Consider the following 16490-nt stretch of genomic DNA (forward strand, 5'->3'; position numbering starts at 1 on the left):
ACACGCAAACGATACCACGTACAACAGCAATCTTCTTGTCTGATATATATAGAAAGCTCTCTCCTAGCTCCTTGCCCAAGGTCATATCCGGCACGTTCACGCGTAGCGAACCTCGTTGAACATGGCCGCGCGCACCTGGATCAGGGCCGCGAGTTCAAACAAGAAGGATTGTAGCACGATGACGTTAGTGATGACATGGGAGACTGATGCCTTACGCTCCTCTCGGACCTCCTCCTCCTCCTCCTCCTCCTCATGCGTATGCTTCGCGTCTGTGGCGTCGTCGCTTGGCTCTGGCTCTGGCTCCTCTTCCTGCTGCTCCTCTGCTGGCTCCTCATCGTCCTTGGGCGGCGGCATATGGAGCGTCGGTTTCTTCTTCCCGAGATCCAGCGGGATAGCCTCAACCTTGCCTGGGATGCCAACTTTCCGCGCAAGAATACTTTGATCTATAGCTGCGAACGCAGCAGCCTGGCTGGCGACCGGGTCTCTCGGTGTGTGAGATGAGCCACTTTCATCTGTTACACTTCGGCCAGCATTGTCGTAGCCTCCAGGAGTGTCCTTTGGCGGGGGTGTGGGTCGAGATGTCGGTGTCGACAGACCATACCCGCCTGAAAGGTTGTTCGGTGCCGGACTACCCGTTCCGGAACTTCGGCTATTTTTCCTTCCCCTTGGGCTCCCTGTCCGGCTGGGCGTGCTCAACTCCGACACCAAGCGCTGGGCAAAGCGTTCCAGACCCGATGGACGCGCCGGCGATCCACTGCGGGTTGCCTCGTCTAAACTCGACCGTTCCGGGGTGTTGGCTGAGCTATGTCTCTGGGGTGTCGGCTTGCGGGATGGCAAGGGTGGCGGCTGGCGCGGAGTATCTGCAGTCTGGAATGCTTCCCTCCGCCCTTGCAGCAGATCTTCAAACCGCGGTACAGTCTCGCGGTACTTGGCCACTTGGTAACATAGCTGCTGGAGGATGACAAGTATGCGAGGAAGGGACGACTGTGCCCATATTGGACGACGGCGACAGGCATCCAACAACTCAAGGGTCTGCTGTTCCGCAGACGTCGTGGAGTCGGGATCCGTTGGAGGCCTGAACGACGTCGTCGAGGCATCAGGAGACGTCGGGCTTAGTGGCTGCTCGTCGTAGGTGTACCTCTGTGGATTCCGCAACAACCATCCCTCGGGTGTCATATAGCCACAAATAGCCAGGTCCAAGATAGTCTCAGTGAGTGAGAGGTTTGTGTCGACCGGGTTCATGAAGAACGTCTCGAGAAGATCCACGACTGAGTTGAGCAGGGGGTCGTCGGGGCGCAGCGTGTGCTCGTGCACGTCGCGTGGCGCTCCAGGCAGTGTATCAGGAACAGCGGGTAGCTCATGGTTGTTGGTGGAGATTTTGGGTGCAACGAGCTTCAGTGAGCAGGGGTGGCTCTCCAACCGGGACATGGTGTCTTTCAAGACGTTATCATAGACCTCGTCAAAGTCGTCCTGCCCTCCGATGGAGCCCGCCAAACTCATGAGATAGTCCACCTCCTGCTCGTGTGCACCAACTGTGCGGTGCATCTTATCCCCCAATACCGCCTCGGTACGCAGTAGTGTGCTGACAGCATAGCGGTGGTGCCTCCTAAGAATGACCGAAACCAGCTGGAGTGTCACGCGAATGGTCTGGTGATTGTGAGAGCGCAAGCATGCTTGGACAAGATCAACAAGGTTAAAGAGAAGAGGTGTGGCGGTGATGTCGGATTTCGTTTGCGCCAGCATCGTGGCAAGGTCTAAGGACTTGCGCTTGCGAGCTGCACTAATTGAAGCACGGGAGCCTGGCACACTGGAGGATACGTGGTCAGGCAATCCGAGAAGATAGTGGAGGATGAGGTTAATCATGTCAGGGTGGTCGAGAGATTCGAGGATTCGGCGGAGGTATGTCAAGACGGCGACAGACGAGCCTCCGTCAATATCGGACGACTCGAGCAACGAGGGGTATCTGTAAGGTGGTTAGCATGGCATTGCGTGATAATAAGGGGCTGCCCTTACAGAAGTTGTTGCAAAAAGATGACCTGGAAGTGTTCCAGTAGCGTCTGCTTTACTTCCACCGACTTGCAGTGGTCCAGCACGTCCTGCCAGAAGAGAAGATGGGAGAGGAATGTTTCCAAGTGAAGTTGGAAGTCGGGAGAGCATGAGCTGATGATCTCAAAGGTAGAGTTCGGGTGTTGGTAATCGGACAGGGCGAGAATAGGGGGGAGGTTGTGAGTAGGATAATCGATGACGAGCTTGCGACTAAGCTGGCTGTAGAGCGCCCCCAAGCCGGTCGCCATCAGAGTGGAAAGATCGCTTTCGACAATCCATTGCTCCAGGGACTCGTCGCTAGATGCCGACTCGATGATGTACAGCAGGCCGGTCCTGGCAAAGTCTCCAACCTTGCCCTCGTGGTGGATGTAGTCCATCAAGATGTAAAACAGCGGGAAGTCCTGCCTCTGAGTTCGACCGGCGAATGTCTCATGAGCATCCTGTGGCCTATCGTTGGAGCTGCCATCGTGGTGGCTCTTGAACCAAGCATGCAGGATGTCCCGGTTCAGGCGGATCTTGGTGGTGATGTTAAAAGCCAGCTCGACGACCTTGGCCTCGGTGTCGGACCCCAGACGAACGCTGTTGACTCCTGTGATGCGCACAAGGAGATTCGTAAGACTGGCGGAGAAGGTGGTGTTCTCGACGAAAGCCTCCTCTTCGGTTTCGAGCAAGGTCGCAAAAAAGAGCACAGCTTCCTTGATGATCCACTCATTGTAGGAGGTGGTCGCTATCTTGCCAATGGGCACGTAGACTTGTTTCTTCGCGGCATACTGGATGCAGGGATGGGGGAGGGGTCGTCGAGACTCGTCGTTTAGGATGCTAGTGAGCTCTTGGAGGCGGAGCTCGAGGGTCTCGGCGGCGTCGACATCGTGGGCGAGGTTGGACGAGGATCTCCAGATTTGCTGCCAAGTCAGCACCCAGATAGCATCGCCTTGGATGGAGCTTACCTACCAAGATACGATTGTACTCTTTGTCGAAGCGGTGCAGACGTTTCGTGGGGTTCTTTGCTTCTTCTTTGCGATGAGCCGAGGGAGACAGCGAGGTGCCGGCTAGGAGGCGCGACCACTGGCACGGATCGTCAGGAACAAACTTCGTGGGGGCCAAGTGCAGCCCGGTGTTTCGGGGCAACTCACAAAGTCCATGGTGTTGTCTCTGAAGGCATCTCCAGCGGCGCCGGATAAGAGGAGGAGGCTATTCGCGCATAAGACCGGGAAAGGATAGTGGATTGGTGGGAAGAAGAGAGCCGGTCAATCACCCTCGGTGGGTGATGTGGTTAGGGGAGCAGGAGGAGGAGATGACGCTCGGTGCATAAATTGTCAAGTGTCAGGCGTCGCGAAATGACATTCCGAGACTGACCGCGTCCTCTGCAGCTGCAGAGTGGGAGAGCTGCGGTACGTACCCTCATCCCGTAGCTGCACCTTGCCGCTTGCCCACGTTGCATAAGACAGCTAAGCCTTGGGACGCCTGATCCGATGTGGCTTTTCGGCTAATTACCTCATCATGCATGTGGCTGGTTCGGTAGCTTAAGCGAGCGGTACGTACCGTCCATCTCTCCCTCGCCCTCATTACAGTCTTTGATTGCGGATATCGCTGTACCACTAATCTGACGATGGCTTCGTGTAAGGGAGTGGGTCTTACAATGCCAAGTCACCGTTCATAAAACTCATAGTGAGTAGACAGGGTGATGGAGTACGTTGACACATCACTTGCATGGAAATATCTGCTTGCACTAAATCCTGTAAATGCATTCTTCTGAATAAAGGACCTGGTGATGAATCTATTTATCATGCCCTGCTTAATAAGTTGATGCCAAAAGCCCTGCATGTAAACACGGAGTCACCGTATTTTAAAACGTCTGAATCTCCAAATGAACTCTTTTTCATTAGGAAACTTGTTGTATTGGCACCTTCTTAGCACAACTGCCCGCAGTGCTGAGACCATTTCCTAATTCTACACGTTACTTATTCAGAGGCAGCTAGGACACATGGTGTGCCCTAGCAAATTTAAAAGGTTTACGGATGCTTCTAATGCATCATTACATACGGTGGATCTGTCTAACCAGCGTACGTTCCGATGCGTGGGCCAAAGTACTCGCCCTTGGGCAATGAGAGCCGCGTGCAGGCCGTGGCCTCACATCCGCTCTCCGCGTCGTTGCCCCACCAGTTGATTTCGAAGCCGTGGTAGCTAACGGCGAAGAAGATGATGACACCTGCAATGGCGATGGCTGTCGAGAAAGCCGCCGACAAGACGTAGTTGTACTTGGACCAGAAGGCGAGGTAGCGCTGGCGGAGGTACACCATGCTCACCCAGCCAGGAAGAACAGCAGGCCACATGTATGCGATGTTGTACTGTATTTGTCGTTAGATCACTGTTCTCGGTTCATGTGGATGAGGCTTGGGGCAAATGCTTACGGGAGACCAGCTGATACCACCGCTAAGAATCATGACAGGGTGGATCTTGGCAAACCAATGCGTTCGGGGAAACTTCCTCTGGAAGTAGTAGAAGATGAAAGGCACAGCAAAGCCAACGGGGAAGGCCGACAGGAGCGCCGTGTAAATGCCACCGGAGCCAAAGACCTTGCGAGCCCCGAGACTGCCGAACAGGACGGCCGCGGTGAAGTAGGTGTTAACTCCGGGGCAGGTGAAGCGGTCCTTCTGGTTGCTACAGCGGGGGTTTTCATGTCAGCTTTGACACATGCCTTCCCAAGGTGGACGGAAAGAAACTCACGTAGCGCAAAGATCAGGAATATTTGTAATCTGGAAGTTCATGACACCCGTGCAGACGAAAGCCGAGACGAAGACAGCCACGACTTGGGCCGCAAAGGTGTGTCGCTGGGGAATCTTGAGGTAGTGAGCCAACTTGAGATCGTTGGCGAAGTCGAGGGCATGAGCCGTGGTAACATAACTAGAGAGAGTGTGAGTCAATTACCCACCCCGAACCACGGTGGACTCTAGCAGTTCACTTACCCAAAGCACTTGAAAAAGTTCATGGCGAGGGCATTGCCCGGCTCCCAGGCACCTCCAATGAATTCGGCGAGAACGCTGGAGAAAATTAGCTCAGTCGTTGTCTAGTTGATATCGGTTTGGTGCATCATACTTGAATTCAACCTCCATTCCAGTGGTGGCGAAGATGATTCCGGTCGGGATGACGAAGACCAACGCAAGAGCGATACCGAAGAATACAACACCGACACTGGTCTTAGGGGATGTTAGTCATTATTATTCGTCCTACGGTCCAAAGGCTAGCACGACGTACCTCAGTTGGCCATGCAGCGACGGCTGCGACACCAAACGCGATGGCAGCAAGGTTGAGGATGAGGTACCACCACTCAGGGACTACAACCAGTAAGCATTTTTAAACTCCAAGCCTCGAGCTGTAAAAAACCTACCTTCTGGGTAGTTGGACATCATTTGGGTGTGAACATCCTTGAAATCATGCGAGGCCTCCTTCTTGAAGCTGCGCATCAAGCTCCGGAATCCGAGGGCGATGTCGGAGCGGTGGAAGAGAATGGCGTAGGATACCGTCGCCGCGTAGACGGCGAAGAAGTAGTAGTACATGGTGATGCTACTAGCAGCGAGGTACACGGGAGAATAAGCCTGGTACTTGGCCTCGTCGAGCCAGCCGCGGCTGTCCAAGATCTTGGAAACGTTGTAGGAGCCGCCAAAGTGGTTGTACATCAAGTTGGAGTTGATGGGGAGGTAGCCCGTGTTGTACGCGTTGGTCCAGTACAACCCGATGATTGTGATACCACCAAAGAACACGCCGACAAAAGTGTTAAGCGTGACGCGGAAGGGGACGATGAGGGGCTGGACGACGTGGGTCGCGACATTCCAGTCAAAAGTCGGCAACGGGTTGAAACCGAGACCCTTCTTGACGCCCGTGATGGCGGTGAGGGTGAAGTTGTCGGGGGCAATCCAGGCGATCCAGTTGAAGAGAGAGAGGGCGCCGAAGATGTAGTCGGGGAACCAAAACCAGACGAACATGGCCCCAAACGCGGCCAAGAAGAAGCGGTATCTGGAAATATTGTATATCTTCTTGAAAGGACCGGGAACCGGGTGATTTGCCTCTGAGAACGATGCCAGTTAGCGGAAATCGACAAGTGATTCATTTACAGGTTGGCAGGTTACCATTATGGAGGGAACTGTTCAGAGCAATGGTGACAAGGGACGCGGGCCAAAGGCAGAAAGACGGGTAGACCAAAAATCTCCTGGTTAGACCGGCCAGACCGAAACCCATGAGGTTGGTCGAGAGAGCTAGCAAGATTTGGTAGGCGAAAGATTTGGCGTATTTCTGGCCAAAGTAACGATCCATCCACTGGGTGAAGACTGCCAGAGTAACATGGTTAGAACTGTACATGATGAATGGTTCAGCCATCTGCCGGCAACTTACTGATATACCTGGAACTCGGAAGTGTCTTTCCAACACTCGCCATGATCGAGATAAGCATATGCTCCTTCTTGTTGAACGGACCAGGGTTGAGGCTATGTCGGACCCCGAACAGAGTGATGCCGACATCTGGAAGCCATTTCTCCGCGGCTTTGCCCACAGGGTACGCGAGCAGTTGGACAACTTCAGCACGAAGACTGATAGACGGTTGGCGTACACTGAAGAGCTGGTTGACGAAGGCAATGAACACAACAAAGAAGAGCCCAATGACCCATGCACGGATCGTGCTCACGGGGAGGGACGGGTCATCATGTGGATCGACAACGGCTCGCACCTCAGCGTACGGGCTGTTGGTCGTCAGGAGTGAGACTTCGATCTTGGCTTCCGAAACCTCGCGGGCGTGGGACTCTGGGTTAAGGAAGATGTCCTCAGTGGCTAAGAAAGTCTTCAGACGCTCGAGGGCACCTGCGGGGAAGTTGGGGTCGAGCCCATGTTGGGTGACCAGCCTCTGAGCGGACTGTGAAATGCATTAGAAGGTGTTGGGTGGGGAGTTGCGGAATAGTATCATACTTCTCTGGCCTCCTCAAGCGAAAGGGACCGAGAATGCTCCTTGGCCTCGAGGACCTCTTCCGGAGTTGCGTTGAGTTGTCTTTAAATTGTTAGTCAATACCGTTTATCAGGCACAAAGATCAAAGATTATACCTTGCAATGTCGTCGATAGAAATCTTCTCGTCAAAGCTTTCCTTCTGCAATGGTGTCAGCCTGAAAAAGTGACGAGGCTTTCTGCGAAGGTCTTACCTGAGGACTCACATCGGCCGCCGTAACGGTGTCGATGGTATCGCCCGTCTTCTCATTGAGAGCCCCCATGTTGGTATGAACCAAAGCCAAGCAACAGTGACAATTCAAGGCAAGACTTCTTAGTCTTGAGAGAGTTGAGATACAGTGCCACTGGAGGAGGCAAGCTGGAGGGACACGGACACTTTAGGCCCCGGAACGACACTGGGAGTCCTTATCTTTATTTGTGTTCCCCATCAGAGCGCTACCAAAATTGACGTGGGCCATAGACCCTGCCAGGATTGCCAAGATCTAGTGGCGTCAAAGTCTGCAGAGCTCACGTTGCGCGGACGTATTCCCACGTTGGAAAACCATCACGGAAAAGATGCAATACCCGTTCGTGTTGGGCTGGCTAGAAGTCGCTCTTGCCGGCGGGAATTGCCGACGAAGGGTGGCGAAGGGGGGAGGGGGGCATCGTCTTTTGGCCGTGGAGATATCACCGGACGTATAGTCCAACCTGGATAAGCGGGCAATAAAGGTACAGGGACACTCTTGAGTAGGTTGAAGTATCAGTACCAATGAAAAGGTGGTTCATTCGTACAAAAACTTGTACCTATCTTCTTAGTAACTTCATCTCTCAACGCCCTCCTGCTAAGACCATCTCAAGAATAGCATAGATACTTTTCAAATAGCTTGCGTGTAACCCTCTTTTTTTGTCACCGACTTTGCCAGACTATTCTAGGATTCGTGAGTAGTGATTACAATGAATTTCCTGAAACTAACTTGTACTGACATCTGCTGGCCAATGATGCACCAGACTAAGTGCTTGCGCCATTCAACCGTAGAATTACAAGCAAGGCGAGTACTCGGTTTCGGTTTATTGTTGTCGCCCTATGGCCAGGTTCGTGGGCATTAGCGCCGACGTATCTCCGTGCGTTACGTATCGGTAAGCTTAATCCGTCCTATCTATCCGCTCCTTAATACCGCTCAACTGGCGATTACTGGGGTATGGCGGGCGCGCGCAAGCTGGGTCCCTGGCTCCAGGCCACACGATATGTAGCAGTCGGCCATAGCCACAGAGTTTTCTTTGCTACGTTGGCGCTACGCCAGAGCCTCGAATAGCATGCCAAGCAAGCGGGCGGGAAGTGGGGGATCCCTTTAGTCGCGCCATTCGGATGGGAAATGGGAAAATGGTGGCTGCGGCACAGATATTAGAGGTTGGTCAAGGTCAAGCGCGTTTAGAAACCGTACATGATTTGGATAGAAGTCTACCACTTCCCCGGGTTCTGCAAGTTACGGAGGCCGAGGCACACTGCTGGGGTTGGATGTCGGAGCAAGTCCGACGTCAGTAAGCCGATCTCCGGGAATAAACCACAGCCGACGAACGATATCTAGTGTTGCCGTCGCAGGAGATGGCATGCGTTCCAATCCGGAGGCATGTAAATTCTGATTTCCATTCGTAATCCGTGTCAACTCGACGTGTCTCCCTTCGTTCGGACATGATTCGGGACTCGCCAAGACCTTCAATGCCTGTCAGCTTGCCTTGCAAACGCATTACTCGGCCGAGTGCTGATCCCCCTTTTACTATATGCGTCTTTTATTACTCCGTATTTGCACCACAACTTAATAAAACACTACAAAAACCCCTTTGAAAATAGTTCAACATTGGGACCAAATGGTGTATTGGAACGTGGCGTTTCTGCACCATCATATAGTGCGTTTGGCGAGAAGAAGCCTTTATTCATCCAAATCGGCAAACACAATTTTGGCATCGCGAAGACCTTCCTGATGAGAATTACGAAGTTGGGAATTGGCTTGTATCCTTACTTTTGTTCGTGTCATTGCGTGGGTCGCCATTCGCTGACGTGATTTATCCCCACGTTGACGCCTCCGGGATCAAAGAGGCGCTAAGCCCAGATCCCAACTACCTCAAATCGGGCAAATCAACCCCTGTTACTGCACGTGTCGTCGGCCGGGCCGGAAGACCGGTGCGGCGTGTCTCGTGTCAGGCTACAACTCCGGTGGGTGGCACAACTGATTCAAGTCTGGGCCATTTCTCTCTTCAACCTGCCTTTGGCGAACGTCAACCCAATAGCGAAGAGTCTGACACGAATAATCTCCAAGATGGGCGGCAAAGACGAGGGCCTCTTCGACTTGAGTCCTCCCCCTTACCAACCACAGCCGACAACTCGACGCTTCTTCATTCGGAGACGCCGAGGACATCTCACGGCAATCGTTGGACTCTTTGCATTTGTCCTGTTTTTGTCTCACTATAACAATGCCGTTCAAGGGCCGGCGTTGGACCAGCAGGCGCAGTTCCTGAAAGGACTGAGCAAATGCCACGAAAATGGTCTTCGACGTGATGTGCGACGGTCGCCCGACCCGAACAGGGCCAACCCGCGCTGGAACTCAAAGTCTGGACAGAAGCAGCCCATTGTGCTTCGCAATGCAACCCTATTTGATGGGGAGTCGGTTCTGGCTGAGGCTGTCGACATTGTGTTTGAGGCAGGAGTTATCAAGTCCGTGACAAAGACTCAAGCTCGGGCAACATTCCCAAGCGATGCGGTTGTTCACGAAGTCCAGGGGAGATTTGTTACCCCGGGCCTCGTTGATATCCACTCTCATCATCTCGAACTCCCATTCTCTTCAGTCTCTGCCACCGCAGACGTGAACGAGAAGCCTCTGCTGGGCCCCATCACGCCATTCGTGCGCGCGATCGACGGCTTCAAGCCGTATGATCCCGCCATTAGAATCATTGCTTCCGGTGGCGTCACGTCTTCCCTGAACCTGCCCGGCTCCGGTAACATTATCGGCGGCCAGGCCTACCTGGTCAAGAACCTGCCGTACCCAGGAGAAAACGGAGAACCCGTCGTCGAGGAGCTGCTCCTTGAACATGGCCTTCCGGAACAGGGTCGCCAGCGCTACCTGAAGATGGCGTGTGGCGAGAACCCGAAGCACTTGTACGGCCACACCCGGCTTGGCAACGTCTGGCTTCTCAGGCAACACCTGGAGAAGGCACAGAAGTTCAAGAACAAGCAGGACGCCTGGTGCCAGAGCGCGCAGCAGCTCGACTCTGGCAGCCTGTTCAAGGAAAGCCGGGCCTCTCGCTTCATGGCCGAGTATGGCGAACTGCCGGAAGACTTGGAGCTTGAGTCATCGGTTGCTCTGCTGAGAGGCGAATTCAACGTCAACATCCACTGCTACGAGCCCGAGGACTTTGAGCGAATGCTCGATACTCTGCATGAGTTTGGGGTTCACCCGCAAGCCTTCCATCACGCACTTGAGGCCTGGCAAGTCCCCGAGTTTCTCAAACAGCAAGAAGAGTAAGAAAGTGCTGTCCAGAATGATGTAGAAGAGATTTCTGACAGCTTTTAGAAACATCACTATTGCTACCTTTGCCGAGAACTCCCTGTTCAAGCACGAGGCTTACGGGGCCAACCTCCGCGGCCCGAAGATTCTCGAAGATCACGGCATACGCGTCGTGTTGAAATCGGTAGGTCAAAGTGACTGTCTCAAGCCTTTTTATTTATATTGAACGGTGAACTGATGTCCGTTCTTTGTAGGATCATACCGGCGAAGGCAACCATGCCAAGTACCTCGTGTAGGACAGCCAGACAAAGGAACACGTATTTGTTTGGGTGCTGACAGTTTAACTAGCTATCAAGCCGCTGTTTCTCATTCTTTTGGCTTGTCCGAGAAAAAGGCTCTGCAGTCTGTAACATCCGTCGCTGCCCAGTCCATTCAGCAAGACCACCGCATTGGCTTCGTTCGCCCTGGATATGATGCCGATCTGGCGATCTGGGACTCCCACCCGCTCTCCGTCGGGGCAACAACTGTTCAGGTGTTCGTCGATGGCAGGGAGGTTCTGGACGCCGGCGACGCCCTCGAAAAGTTGGAGACGTCCATTCGTTCTACAGATCTGTCTGTGCCCAAGACTCGCCCGACCATCCAACAGGAGAAGAGGGAAGATATTTGCGGCAAGGCTGTTGCCCCTGGATCGAAGATTGCCTTCACCGGAATCAAGAGCGTTCTGATCCAGAAGCCAGTCCCAAGTATCGGCACGAATTCCGTGGATGAGAACAGCCTTGTAATGCTGGTTTCCAACGGTGAGATATCGTGTCTCGACGTTGAGTCCAAGTGTCTTGCGCCTCATATCCAGGGGTCCGTCCTCAAGATCCATCTCGAAAACGGGTATGTCACACCAGGACTCGTTGCTTTCGGCAATAATATTGGCATCGTGGACATCCCGTCAGAGCCATCCACGGGTGATGGATCATCAGGTGGGAAGAGCAACGCGCTCAACCAACAGAAGGACTTGCACTTTGCCAAGTACGGCGTCCACTTTGGTGGTAGAGGCTTTGGTAGGGCCAGAGTTGGAGGTGTCACAAAGGCGATCACAACGCCAATTTCCGGGGGTGGCGCTCTTCAGGGTGTCAGCGTCGGATTGCGGACGAACGAGAACGCAACAATTCTCGGGGGCGGTATCTGGAAGAACGACGTCGCTCTCCACTTTGCTGTTGGCCAGGAGGCTAAAGGTAAGCTTCAATTCAATCAGTCCAAATAGAAGGACAATGCTAACATGATAACAGGCGATAATACACCGACGGTGTCTTCCGGTATTGAGCGTCTGCGCCAGGTCCTGGAGGAAGGCCAGCAACAGGCAGCCGAGAAGCCAGGCAGTGCCTATGTTCGCGCAGCCAAGGGATCCCTGCCTGTCGTGGTGTACACCGTCAATGAGGTGCGTGAAGCTTGCCTCGAGCCTTGAATAAGAACCCGAAGGCTGATTGATACAGGACGATATTTCTCAAATCATTCTCCTTAAGCGGGAATTCCCCTCGGTAAACTTTGTCATCTTCGGGGGACACGCAGCGCCATTGGTATGTTGCTTTGCCATTTTCTAGGCGAGGCTTTGGCTGACTTGATGTTTCGTAGGTCGCGAAAGAGCTTAGCGAAGCGAAGATCCCCGTTATCCTCACCGGCAACAGAGGTGCGCCAGACAAATGGGAGAAGAAGTCGGCCTTCGCCGGCCCCCCGCTCTCACCTAGCCCCGCGCAGGTGCTCATCGACGCCGGTGTTCTTGTCGCCCTTGCCGTTCGTGGGGACTCCAAGGTCCATGGCCTTGCCCAGGAGGCGCAATGGGCGGCCAAGTTCGCAGGATTGACGGAGAAGGAGGCGATCAAGCTGGTGTCGACGAACTTTGATAAGATTCTCGGCTTGGAGGTTGATAAGGAACAGGTGAAGAATTTGAGGGAGGAAACGGTGAGCTATGCTGGCGACTTTGTCGTGTGGGATGGAAATCCTCTGAGAGGAGAAGGTAGCGTGGTGTTGACCGTACAAGATGATGGGAAGATCGGCGACTGCTGGCCGGATTTCGAGGGTGCTGTGCTTTGAGGGCAACATGGCAGTTCCGAGAATGTTGAAGAAAGGGAGAAAGTGTGAGATTTACTCTCCGTTGGAAGGAGAGTGGGAAAATATGATTATTTCCAGGTGATGGATATGTGAAGGCTACGCTGAACAGACCTGGCACACGCACGTGGTTTAATAGGCCGCTACTTTTAGACACGGGTGCATTTTAATATCTTGATTGCCATCTACAGCTTGGCTCTTTCTCTACAAACTACATTCTGTACTTCTCTTGGGGACTTGACCAAAACAAAGCATCGCGTCCAGCGCCCACGCGTGTTCTTTCCTCTCCCTCCCGTCGTGGCGCCTTTTTCTCTCACACAAAACAACTCTCGCCTATCGCCCAAACAGCTGCCGACTTGACGAATTTCAAGAGGCAACGGCTGTTCGTCATTTGGATCTGCTTTTCTCATCGCAAGAGACGTCATAACCAGCCAAGCTCACCTACGCCTACTTCACCTAGTTCTTTCCCACATCGTCGCATCAACGCCTCTTCGATCCAACGCCCCCCCCAACAACCTTCATCACCACTACCACAGGCGATCAAGACTGAGAACACATCACTTCAACATAGATCCTGAACAACCATCACGATCTGTTCTTGTTTCGACATAGCCTCCTTATTGTATAGGCTGCTTCATCGCGTCGACTTTCGCCTTCCTTCTCAAGCACTCTGACTCGTACAAATCGTACTGAATACTGCGAGGTCCCCTCCGTCAAGATTTTGATTACAACCCCAATTCAGTCTCAATCCCGCATCGGCTCATGATGAGAGTCAGCCAGTCGCCGCGTCGGACTGTCGAAGAAGCATCGGACGAAATTCCCGAGACGATGCCCGAGCCAACTTTTCATGTATTCCCAAATCTGCCGAACGAGCTGAAAGCCGAGGTCATCGAGGCTTTGATGAATGATCACCACAGCCCCTCGGTCGCGAGCCAGGAGCCCAGCACCTGTCCCAACCTCAACCCCTGGCTTGCCCAATGTCTCTCTATGTTTTACACCAGCCGCGCTACCGTCGCCAATGTCTGTCTCACGTCCAGGCTCATGAGATCAATTGCGGAGCCCATTCTCTATCGCCACTTCTGTCTCCATCAATACTGGCTACGTGGCAGCCGTTACAGCGTTGACATGATTGAGGTCCTCGCTGGGTTCGTGGCCACTCTGCACGAACGACCCCAGCTCGCACGGATGGTTCGCCAGGTTGAGATAATAGAAACGTGTGATCCGGATTTCGAATCCTACATGGAATTTGGTCAGTTGCCCGAACGTCTCAGGAAGCGCCTGCGTATCAGCGTAATAGATGCCAGCCCTTCAAACGTTCCTTATCACTACGACGCGCAACCCCCCACCATGCCTGATGACTGGGCGGACATGCCCATATCCTTGTCGCTGTTTGCAGGCCTGGTACAATTCCTCATCATCATGTCACGGTCAATCGAGCTTCTGAAGCTGGAGATTGCAAGTGGTCATTACGGCTTCTCTTGGATTCCATTCGGCCGGGACATGAAGAACAGCTGGCCGATACCCACTCTCAAGGGTTTTCGAATCAGGCACAACGGTAATAAGCGGATAATTGCCAGTGACTTCGTGTCCCTGGAACAGCCTGAAATGGCGAGAGACATGATGCTGCCGCTCTTCTGCCCGAACCTGGTGGATCTGGACCTTGACGTATGGACCCATGTTGACGAACTGACTGCTAAACTCGCCAACATCAGGTTCCTAGCTGTTAGAGACGTCTTTATGCATCAACGAGACTTCCGAAATCTCGTCAAGATGTGTGTCGGTCTTGAAACATTCATCTATCAGTCAGTGTCCAGGCGAGCAACGGAAGAGGCCCGCGAGATTATGGAAGCCTTGGAAGAGCTAATGACGACACAAATCTACGGGGCCGAGCGAGAAATCACGCCGAGAGAGATGCAAGAGTCTCTCATGGAACAGAAGGACACTCTCAAGTATTTGGAGATTTGCAGAGGCACCTTCCCCACGTGATCCATTGAAGTAGACGGTACAGTGCTTTCCATGAAGCCGTTTACTGAACTTCGCACCCTTATTCTAAAGGGAACTGGTTTTCTACACAATGAGAACGCCTCGGATACATTTCCTGAGCGCCACCATTCAAGCAGTCGCTTCGCCCACTTCTTCCCCGATACTCTGCAGAACGTCATCATTGAAGGGGTGAGGGCGATCGATTTGAGAGGCATGGATCAGGAGATGAATCAAGGTCTATTCCCAAGCCTCAAGAGCGTGCTGTTCGAATGGCATTTGGATCTGGATGAGCTGGTTGAACACGAGGGACATGCGGAATTCATATTGACCGCCATTCGGATTCAAGAGGCTATGAGGATGCGGGGTATCTCGGGTGAGATGAAAGCCCTCATGAGCCCCAACTATTAAGCAAATGCTCCCACCGAATGCCGAAATCTGTTCTTCAGAGCGGCTTCTTCAAGCCAGAGAAGGCATTTTACCGCCCGGAATTGCTGGGCTATGCGTGGATAGGGGTTTACAACTATGCCTTGAGAGCTGACCGAGGACGCCGTGAAGGGCTGTTTGATTAGTTACAGAACGATGTGTACAGTAGCAGTGGAATGTGATTTACACTACTCAAGGATAGACGGTGGGGAAGAGGGCGACAGCTAACGACGGGAAGGGTTATCGTCAAGCCCACTCGCCCCAAATCGCAGTTCTATCACTTTGAATCTGCATCCACCATTTTTTATGGATTGTAACATGATCCGACGTGATTTGATGTCCGTCAATATCGTAACAGCCGTCCACTAGCTCTTCTATCCTGGCGACTCTACTCTTTGTAGCTCTCTTGCCGCCTAGGGTGAGACGGTCTAGCACCAGCCTCAGCCACGTCATGATAGAGATACTAAAAGACTTGGGTAAGAGCTGTATACAGGCTGTTCAGATGTTGAACAAACAGGATATGTTCTAGTGACTTGAAGTTGGCGTACGGACTAATCACGGGACTCCAAATAAAGCAACCAGAAACCGGATTCCTCGACCCCGACACGTAGATTAAAAGATGTCCTCTCATAGAGTACTCAAGAGTTTCTAACAAAATTCCATTAGCGAAGGGCAGGCCAAGAATGTGGCACTATTTCTCCATATGTTTACTGACCTTGAGTGACGCACCACGATGCGATTCAGAATGCAGGCTTTCTTCATTTCCATCACGCACATTTTGCCGAGAGCTTCCCAATCCAGCGTGTGAAACATCTGGTGCTATCCGAATGCCTCGGAAGCGCCCTGTATCATAAATGAAGCATCGGCAATCCATCCTCGAAAAGAGTTTAGGGTTTGATTTGGACCTTCTCTGAACGGCACAAACTGGGAAAGGTGGCGTAAACTTCAAACCGCCCTTAAGATGACGCGGAGATGCCTATTAAGCGTTTGAGACGAACCCACGCCGTGACGCCAACCACAAAAAAAAGCCAAAGTTTCGCGTGGCTAGAACGGCAGAGAGAAAAGCGTCATCTTGACTTTATATTTTGTCATCCTGTTGAGGCTTTGTAAAGTTACTTCTTCGGAGAAAATAGCCAAGACTCTTGGATTTCGTAACATCCTCATGCAGCTGCCCTCTCAGCGCCCCACGAACTCTAACATTACTGATCTATTCTGCCGCGCTTCGCTGGCCGAGGCCTGCGCGGAATGGGCTGTGCGCGGCGAACAATGCGACTGCTACCAGACAGCACGGCTGTTACCAGTGGAGATGTCCATATTCGAAATTGAGTGAACCTTCAGACGCGTCATGTAGGTGGGCAATGGCAGCTGAACGGCGTGATCTTTCTTGTCATTTCGAACGAATGTGATGAGTCAACGCCCCAACCAAGCGACTTCGAACATTTGCAGTGCCACGTCGAAATAAGCTTGAAGAG

At 52.8% G+C, this 16490-nt stretch overlaps 3 protein-coding genes across 3 annotated transcripts; 2 read left to right on the top strand and 1 right to left on the bottom strand.

Moving 5' to 3' along the window:
• Positions 1-96: 96 nt before the first annotated feature.
• EsH8_IX_000952 (uncharacterized protein) lies at positions 97-7299 on the bottom strand (the record flags this gene model as incomplete). Its single annotated transcript, XM_083267288.1, has 16 exons — positions 97-1963; positions 2014-2948; positions 2998-3111; positions 3180-3237; positions 4114-4394; positions 4458-4707; positions 4774-4950; positions 5013-5087; positions 5143-5243; positions 5302-5381; positions 5435-6112; positions 6174-6371; positions 6436-6949; positions 7003-7081; positions 7135-7178; positions 7231-7299. 16 exons carry the CDS (start codon positions 7297-7299, stop codon positions 97-99), a joined length of 5520 nt encoding a protein of 1839 aa, XP_083130853.1.
• A 2031-nt stretch (positions 7300-9330) lies between these two features.
• On the top strand, positions 9331-12597 carry EsH8_IX_000953 (uncharacterized protein; the record flags this gene model as incomplete). The annotated part of the gene is made up of 7 exons (XM_083267289.1): positions 9331-10529; positions 10582-10699; positions 10770-10807; positions 10864-11741; positions 11796-11944; positions 12000-12083; positions 12139-12597. 7 exons carry the CDS (start codon positions 9331-9333, stop codon positions 12595-12597), a joined length of 2925 nt encoding a protein of 974 aa, XP_083130854.1.
• A 777-nt stretch (positions 12598-13374) lies between these two features.
• EsH8_IX_000954 (uncharacterized protein) lies at positions 13375-14598 on the top strand (the record flags this gene model as incomplete). Its single annotated transcript, XM_083267290.1, has 1 exon — positions 13375-14598. One exon carries the CDS (start codon positions 13375-13377, stop codon positions 14596-14598), a length of 1224 nt encoding a protein of 407 aa, XP_083130855.1.
• Between the last annotated feature and the right edge of the window lie 1892 nt (positions 14599-16490).

Source organism: Colletotrichum jinshuiense, chromosome 9 (assembly GCF_051148585.1).
Source record: "Colletotrichum jinshuiense chromosome 9, complete sequence".
Classification (NCBI taxonomy): Eukaryota; Fungi; Ascomycota; class Sordariomycetes; order Glomerellales; family Glomerellaceae; genus Colletotrichum; species Colletotrichum jinshuiense.